A 9,151-nucleotide genomic window follows, 5' to 3' on the forward strand; every position below is an offset into this window, starting at 1 on the left:
CAGTCTTACCCCCACCCCAATGCCAGCCTCATTCTACAACAGTGGCACCATATAGCATTTGTCCCTTTGTGACTGAGATACCTCACTCAGCATAATGTCCAACACATATTTAAATCACAGTGCTCTGAAAACCCTACGAACAATGGAGGAATGCAAATAGATAAAATATTACAGGTAGAGCCCAGATTGGCAGTCAATTAAAATGAGAAATAGTTATAAACATCCTTTAATAGTCGGATCACGGGATGTTTGGAGCACGAATGTTGGACATATTGTTAGGAGAATCTATTTATTGGAAATGGACAAGCAAAGAGAGGAAGACCCTCACACCATGGCTGTAGCTATGGATCAAATGTATCAGAAGTAAGAACAGCACAGGACAGGATAGGGCTCAGATATGTTGCTCATTAGGGTCTCTATGAGTGGCACTTGACTTGATGGCACTTCACAACAACAAGGGGAACATGGCAGGCCAGTTGAGCCATATTTGAATGATATTCTAAGATCTCTATGTCTAATTCTATCCCATTCTTTCTGTCCCCCTCCCTGAATGCATGGCTCTGATGCTGGAGATGAAAATTTCCCTGGCCCGCTCCCTAGAAGCCCACCAGGACTGGAGACAGGACAGGAGTGGATTTTCCTCTAATGTGACCTGCTTCCTGACTTGCTGGCCTTGGTATCTCTCACTGCAGCCTTATAATCACTGATGCACCCCAGCACCTCACCCTGAACCTCCACTATTTAGCAGGTGTTTCTTTTGAGGATACTGGGAGTATAAGCCCTGTAGGCCCCACAGGAGGGAGGTGGTGAGGGCAGGTGGAGAGGGCGAGGGAAGGTGAGGGGGAGAGTGGCCTGGGAAGGAAATGCTAGTGCCTGCAAGTTCTGCCCACAGAGAGTGGGGGATTTGCTTCAACCCCTGCCCAAATGACCACTCCTGCCAAGAAGCGCTGGAGGATGGGGGTGGGAGGTGGCCAGTGGGAGTATGAGCCCCCAGTGAGGCAAAACTCCTTCCGAGCGTGGCCCAGGCCACTGTGCACAGGATAGCCAGTGTGGCCAGCCGTAGCATGTCCCGGGTTAATCTCTGCTTTCAGAGACCATTTGCATTTGTTTTTGCTGCCCACTCACCCAATCCTGCTGCAGAACAAACAGAACTGTGAAGATGTGTGCTTCATAATTACACCATTTGCATACACTTTAGCAATTCCATCATGTTCTGACACCTGCAAAATCTATTTTTCTCCAAGAGGTGGGTGGAGGATGTGTGCATGTGACAGACCCTTTTCCTTGGCCTGGAAAAGAGGGGGCAACCAGGAAGGGACATAACTGAGGGTAACAGAGCACTGCAGGTGGGCCCAGCCTGAGGAATGGGGGCCAACAGAGAGGACTGGCACTGAGTGAGGGAGGCTTCACAGTGTCAGGTCACCTCTACAGCTCCTGCTGTGTCGCAGCAACAAACACCAAGTGTCCCCCACAGCAGGCGGGACAACCACTCCTGTTGCTTCCACATAGGTGAAGGTGGACTTTGAGCATGAAGGACTGAGACCAAGCACATAGAGAGAGGACTCACGGGGTGGCTGACAGTCTGTGAGCCTGCTGCTGGGCCACACAGGGGATCCTCCATACCCCACACCCATCAAGGGGAGTTAGGAGCTGGTATCAACCCGTTCTCCAGGTGACAAACAGTGTCCTCTGTAAATCATCCAGCTGGGATGACTAAAGCAATGAGAGGAAGGCCCACGTTGGCATTTTTTCCCTTACAAAACTGTTCATGTGTAGTGTGTGAGATTTACATGAGTGTGCCCTGGGTATGTGTATATGTGTGCACGCCTGTACAGTGTACATGGGGGGGGGCGTGAGTGCATGTGAATCTTAGCGAGTGTGTGTGGCATGTGTGTACGTGTGAACATATTGGTGTGTGTAATGTGTGTGCCTGAACCTAAGTGAGCATGCCTGTGAGTGGCACATGTATACATATGAACACATTAATGTGTGTAACGTGTGTGCTCACCCTACTGTGTGCACAGAAGCATGTGTGTGGGGCATGGGTCCATGTGCATGGTGTGCATGTGTGTGTGAGAGTGTGCATGCTTGTGGAGGCTGTTCTTGTGTGGAGAAATATGCACAGATGTGAGTGTGTGATGTGTGTATGCATGTGTGAGCACACAGAAACTGTGTGAGGCTGTCTCCTCATCCCTGGCTGTATCATACTCAACAACCATCAGCCCTCACAGAGCAACCATTTCTGTCAGTTCTCCATGGACACCCCAGAACACAGCCAAAGAAAATCCAGGGACCACTGAGTGGGCCTCTTCCTCACAGACCCTGCCCACATTATTGTCAGCCCTCAGATGTGCCTTCTGGGGGAAGTGGAAGTTAGCACTCCTCCTTCAGAGGGGGAGAGAGCTGCCCATGGTTACTAGTGAGCAGTGGGCGAGCAGAGCCTGGCTGCTCAGACTCTGTGCCTGGCTGTCTCCTCCAGACACCCAAAACTCTGTCTCCAATCCCCTGGAGTCCTCTGGAGCTCAGTAGGACTCCCATTGAGTGAATGGAAGCCTCTCCCAGTACACAGAGGTAGGGTGGTCTGAACTGGAACCCAGGTGGTCAATGAGCACCCAGAGATGCTGCTCAGAACAGAGCTCAGGACCCCAGCCCTACCTGAGCCCTGCGGGGCAGCGCTGGACAGGATCCACTTGATTAGACAGCATCGCATCAGAGCCTTGCGAGTGAGCCGTGGCCTCTGCCATTTGACACCCTCCTTCTTGTTGAGTGGTGTGCGCCCCGAGTCCCCCAGAAGGCTGCCGTCTGACACCTTCATTACTTCCTGCAGCAGGAACAGGTGAAGCAGCGCTGAGTCTGAGTCATTGCTCAAAGCAGGACCATGGAGGTCATGGCTTGGTGAGCCCCAACTTGCCATCAAGGCCAGTCATACACCACCCACACACCACCCCAGCCCCCAAGCCTCCATCTTCCAACATGAGCATGCAGAGCCTCCATCCCCACTGCCGGAGAATTCCTGTGACTTCATCAGGCAGATCAGACCCCTGACAGCCCCATCTGCCTTTCACACAGGCATTTCCTCCTGCCTCTCATCAGCTGTCTTTCTCCAAGAGCCACCAATGCCTCAAATGCAGGGGTGGCTTAGGGATACCCCCAGCCCTGCTCCCATGCTCCCCGGCAGCAGCACCCAATGGCCAGTTTGTTCCTGCAGCCTGGGAAGACTTCATTCTCCATGCTGGTGGACCCTAGCCAGGTGCCTTGAGAGATTCTGACCACCAGTGTCACCCCATGCGTTCCACAGGGGTTTTTTTTTTGCCCCCACAGGGTTTTTAAGGGCACAAGTTTTAAGAAGTAAACCATTAGACATTTCTTCTGAAGTGCCTCTGAGTGGCCTAGAACCACCAGTTAGTAGCCCCTACTTAACCATTTTGCGCTCCTCAGTGGACCCTACTCATGCTTTAAAATCCAGCTAGCAGGCCGCCTCTTCCACAAAGCTCTCCCTGATTCCTGAAGCAGGATGTCCTTAGTCACACAGCATAAATCTGACAGAAACTTCTGGTGGTGGGTGACAAGGCCTATAGTTTTCTTCCACTTTGTACACGAGGTCTGATGTAAAACTGAACATCTGGGAAACTTCCAGAGGAGGAGAAGAGAGAGGGGTCCAGGGATGGAGGCACGTGGGTGAGCCCACTCAACACTCCCTCACCCCAGGACAGGACAAGTTGTCAGAGAAGATAGGACAAACTCCCTCCTTGTCTGCAGCCCAGAGACGAAGCTCATCTCCATACTGACACACAGCAAAAGTGGGTCTCACCCTCACGTCCTGTTCAGCTCCTGCTCCGTGAGAGCAGCTGAGGAGGAATGAAAGGTGAGCACCCAGGAAGAGAGCGTTTGTACAACTCACCACCCAAAGTTGGCTAATCTAAAGAAACGGACCGCTGAGTGGAGGGACCTCATGGAAAGGAACCAGGGCGCCAATTTACTAAGAGATTCAGAGCTGTAAGCATGAGGAGAACGGATTTGTCAGCACCACAGGATTGGTCCTCCTGTGATGCTGCTCCAAGCTCCTCATTCTCAGCTCCTAGTCACCCATCTTCCTCATTGCCCCAGGGTATAGCAGAGCCCACCCCCCCACCCCAGGTGAGGCCTGGACAAGGGCTATGTGCAGACAAGCTGTAGTCCTCAAAGTCCCCTTTGTCATCTGCTGCCTTTGTTCTGTGCTCTCTCTTGCTTAGAACTGGTTTTGTAACAGGTGTAGGGAGCTCAGGTGGCTTAGTGGTAAGGAATGTGCTACCAACACAAAGGTACTTGGTTCAAATCCACTAACTACCCTGTGAGAGAAGTATGTGCACTCTCATCTGATGAGATTCACTGACTCTGAAAATCGGCCAGAGAGTCAGCTCACACCACAACATGACCTTCTTGCTGTCTGATCACTGGTCACTGTCCACTGGTGGTTTCATTTCCATCCTATTCATGATGACTGCCTGAATTTCAGTTTGGAGGGAGCACAGCCCTCTCTGGATGCATTTCTGGGTGGCTGTGTTTGGTTGAGGTGAGCTGGGTGAGAAGGCTGGGTGGTGGTGGGAGAGGTTCTACCAGGGCTGTGGGATTCTGGGTGGGCTGGGATTCTGGGAATCTTGCACTGTCACGACAAGCATTAAGTTGAAGTAAGTAAATAGCAGACAGATGTTCAACCGGGTGGATCCTGCAGATGTGGTGCCCATATCCAGCCTGCTCAGGGTTCTCAATCCCAGGTGCAAGTGGCCCAAGCTGACTTCAACCAGAAAGGGGCCAGCTCTGGGGACCCCAGGCCTGTCACAGCCTCCCAGAAGTGGATAAGAGGAAAGAATAAGGGATAGGACAGCTAGGCTTGGTCATGATCAGATCATGGACTGGGCCTGTGTGGCCACCTAGGTGGTGCTTGCCACTGCTACCCCCGGAAGGCAGGGCCAAGGACCTCCCCTGACCTCATGGGCTTGCTGCTGGGCTGTCAAAGCTGATGCCTCCAGATTCAAAGTCGTTGGGTACCTAGTGCAGATCACACACTGTCCCTGTTTGCCAGGACGCTGGGAGGCAAACACCTGGCATTTCCAGCTTTAACAGTGCCTTCGCTGGGGGAACTTCCTGAACACAGGGAGAAAAAGGCCTCCACATGTTCTGTTCAAGTGTGAGGGGGGCTCTGGGGCCTAGTGGTAAGAAGCTGCGCTGCAATCTCGAAGGCACATGGTTTTTATCCACCAGCTGCTCCTCAGGAGAAGGATGGACAATCATCCCCCCTTCCCCACCCCCATAATTCACTGCCTCTGAAAACCTGCTGGAGGGTCAGCTACGGTAAACAACAGCAGTGTGAGGGGAAGCTGGTATCTCCCACCCTGGGATCTCAAGTGAGGCAAGGATATATGTGGGGCCAGCAGGATCCTGGTCAGATCTTATGTCACCTGGACAACAATGTGGCCTCCAATAGCCTTGATAGCCAAATTTCTTGTCCTGGTTTTGGGGCCTCCCCTAGACCAGTCCCAGCCCACATCTCTCGGTTGTCACCTCTCTCACAACACGCACACTCTGAACTGAACAGCACCCCTTGATTCTTTGCCTTCTCCAGAACTGGCCCCTGCAATGTAGGGTGTCAGTGGGGCGGCCCAGAGTTCTGTTGAGAAGAGGCACTACCATCATGATGGCACAGAAAATGGGGTGCCTATTATATGGAGAGAGGGTCCATACACATGCACACACCTGCATGAGCCATACACAGATGTGTGTGCATACTTGTGCACAAATGCAGACATGTGCACGTATGTACATGAACACACATATATGAACACAACCACACTTGTCAGTCCCACTCAGGATGTGGTCAAAGGCATGAGCTCCATTGCTAACTATCTTTTTCAGGAGTGAAATGGTCTCAATGAACATATTCTTTTACTTCATTCAGGGTGCGGACAGAGGAGAAATTGACAGGTGGAGCTTCCTGGGACCACACAGCTGCCTGGGAGAAGCCAATGCTGGAGCCTGGCCGACTGTGGGGGCAGGGCGGGCAGAGGCAGGGATTGCTGGGTCATTTTCAAGAATATTTGACACTTGTCTGTCTGGGAGAGGGTCTGACTGACACTGGGGAATGTTAAATAGACACTGGACACCCTTCCCTGCTGTGGGAGGCAGCTCCAGGGCACAGTGCCTTGGGCATGAATTGGGCCTTCTAAGGACTTGGTCAGTGACCACATCACCCCAACACCTGTGCTGTGGCAGAGGGGACACCTGGAAGCCTGATTGGGATGGTCATAAAAGGGGGAGGTGGCTTGCATAGTCAGGATTTTAAGACATTCAATCCTCTCCCACTGCTGCTTCTTGGTGGTTTCAAGGTAAAACCCCAAAGTCTTACTTTGCAGATTTGGATGCTCAAAACTGCACTTGGTGACCACTCGCCCCCACCTGGTCCTGGTCAGCCCCACCTTCCCACCTGCCCCTGCAGCACCACACACCCTCCACCCTGGTTCCCTACCATGCTCTAGCCTCAAGCATGGTCGTCCGCTTCTCCTAGAGCACATCCCTCTAGATTCTAGGATTGGCTTTCATCTCAAGTGTGGGACCCTGACTCCCTCGCTGGATATCTCTCTGCCATGCATCATTCACCTGCTTTTTGTTTGTACAGCACTTGGTGTGTTTTGAACTTAGGTATTTACTTTTTGATGCATTGCTGGCAGTTGCCCCCTAAAATTGCAGGGGTGTAGGCTGATCTGTGTCCAAAGGTCAGGATGAAGTTCTGTATTGGGACTGTAACTGGTACCGAAATTGAGTCTTAACAGATGTCGTTAGCATGAAGTCAGACTGGGGTGTGATGGGCTCTAATGCAACACACCTCCGAAATGACGTGGGGAGGGAGATGTGATGATGGAGGTGCAGCCACGAGCCAAGGAATGCCTGGAAGAGACTTCCAGAAGCTGGAAGAAACAAGAAAAGACCTCTGAGAGCAGGAGAGAGCCGGCTCTATGGGAGACCCCTAGACTGTGAGGGAACAAGATCCTGTTCTTTGAAGCACAGTTGGTGGGGGTTTGTTAGAGCAGTGTTGGGAACACACACACTGACAGTTCTGTGAGAGAGAGCCCACCCAAACTGTGTACCACGCGCAGCCTGGCACCAAAACCCAACAGTCAAAACAAAAGCTCACAATGATTTCTTTAGAATTCAGGCACAAGACAGGGACAACAAAAAAAGGGTGTACAGATGGCAGGTCAGGCACAAACGATGCTCAAGATTATTAGCCATTCAGCTCAACTCATTGTTGTCAAGTCAGAACTTGTGACTCAGAGCTGACCCTTCCATGGGTTTTTAGAGGCTGCAAATTGTATCGGGGGAGGTTGCCCATCTTTCACTCTCAGAGTTGTTGGAGCATTCAGTCTACCTTTGAACTAATACGACAACTCCCACAGACCTCACCAGAGCTCCCCCACTGGCCACTGTTGTTGTTGTTGTTATGTGTCATCGAGTTGCTTGCGACTCATAGCGACCCTATGTACAACAGACCTAAACTCCGCTCTGTCCTGTGCCAATCACACTGTCTCTGACACTCCCATCCCAATTACCCCAATCACTGAATCAATCCACCTCATAGAGGGCCTTCCCCTCCTGCACTGTCCCTCCATCCTACCAAGCATGATGTCCCTCTCAAAGGACCTGTCTCTCCTTACAACATGTCCAACGTATGTTAGACGGAAACTCAGAATCCTTACCTAAAAGGAGCCACCCGGTTTAACCTTTTCCAGGATGAATCTGTTTGTTTTCCTAGCAGTCCATGTTATTCTCAATACTCTTCTCCAGCACCACAGCTCAAAGACATCAATTCTCCTTCTATTCTCCTTAGTCATTGTAAAGACCGTGGCCTGTATCAGACACACCTTAGTCTCCAAAGAGACACCATTGCTTTTCAGAACTTTGGAAAGGTCCCTAACAGCGGACTTTCCCATCTCAACATGTCTTTTCATTTTCTGGCTACTGGTGCCAAGAATGTTGACTGTGGAGCCAAGCAAACTAAAGCTGTGAATAATCTCAATCTCTTCACCATCCATCCTGATGCTGCCAATTGGTCCAGTGGTGAGAGTCTTTGTCTTCTTGACATTGAGTCTCAATCCATACTGAAGGCTGCAGTCCTTGACCCTCTGCAGCAAATGTTTCAGGTCCTTCTCAGTTTCAGCAAGCAGGGTTGTGTCATCTGCATAACGCAGATTGTTGATGACTCTTCCACCAATCCTGACACCACACCTCTCCTCATAGATCCCAGCCTCTCAGATAATCTGTTCCACATACAGGTTGAAAAGGTGTGGAGATAGGACACATCCCTGGCGTATGCTCTTCCTAATTTTGAACCATTCAGTGTTTCCTTGCTCTGTTCTAATGACTGCCTCTTGGTCCAAGTATAGGTTTTGCATTAGCACGATCAGGTATTCTAGAATTCCCATTCTTAGTAATTAAAACATAATGAGAAATCATTACACACCTATTAGAACCATCCAAATGAAAAGATTACACCAAACATAGGTGACAGTGCAAAGAAACTAGACCACTCCCATGTTGCTGGTGGGACTGTAAACAGTACACCACCCTAGAAAACAGGCTGCCAGTTTGTTGGAGAAAACCAAACATACAATTACCAGGTGATCCAATTGCTCTCCTGAGAGTTTATCCCAAACCTGTAAATGAATGTTTGCGACAACTTTATGTACATTGTCCCCCACTTGGGAATCTGAGATTCCCTTCAGTGGACAATGGTTGCACAAATGCTGGGAAATCAATGTTATGAAGCTCTGCTCAGTAATGCAAAAAAGGAACGGACTACGGATCCAGGCCACAACCTGATTTAAAGAGGGTTATGCCTCTCTGAGTGGAGAAAGGGTGGCCTCCAAAGGTAAAGGACTGTATGATCCAAATTTTAGAACATTTTGAAAATCTGGAAAATGGAAAACAGATTTTGTGGTGGCCGTGGGTTAAGGAAGAGAAGGGATGAGGGTGGTGGATGTGGCTATGAAGACACATGATCCTCAACAGAGTGGCATTTTCAACACGTGAACTTGTCTGGCACATATGTAAACACACCCGCACAGTGAAGCTGCACAGCACTAAGTGCTTGCAAATCCTCACATATGTGTGTGCACAT

At 50.5% G+C, this 9,151-nt stretch overlaps 1 protein-coding gene across 1 annotated transcript in view; it reads right to left on the bottom strand.

The window, feature by feature from the left end:
• Nucleotides 1-9,151, bottom strand: part of KCNIP3 (Kv channel interacting protein 3, calsenilin) — a 172,437-nt gene that overhangs the window by 147,370 nt on the left and 15,916 nt on the right. The window contains exon 2 of the mRNA XM_006903219.1: nucleotides 2,656-2,821. Within this exon, the coding sequence (XP_006903281.1) occupies nucleotides 2,656-2,821 (166 nt within the window). The remainder of the gene's footprint in view (nucleotides 1-2,655; nucleotides 2,822-9,151) is intronic.

Source organism: Elephantulus edwardii, unplaced genomic scaffold (assembly GCF_000299155.1).
Source record: "Elephantulus edwardii isolate Elephantulus edwardi_28Jun2011 unplaced genomic scaffold, EleEdw1.0 scaffold00541, whole genome shotgun sequence".
NCBI classification, from domain to species: Eukaryota; Metazoa; Chordata; class Mammalia; order Macroscelidea; family Macroscelididae; genus Elephantulus; species Elephantulus edwardii.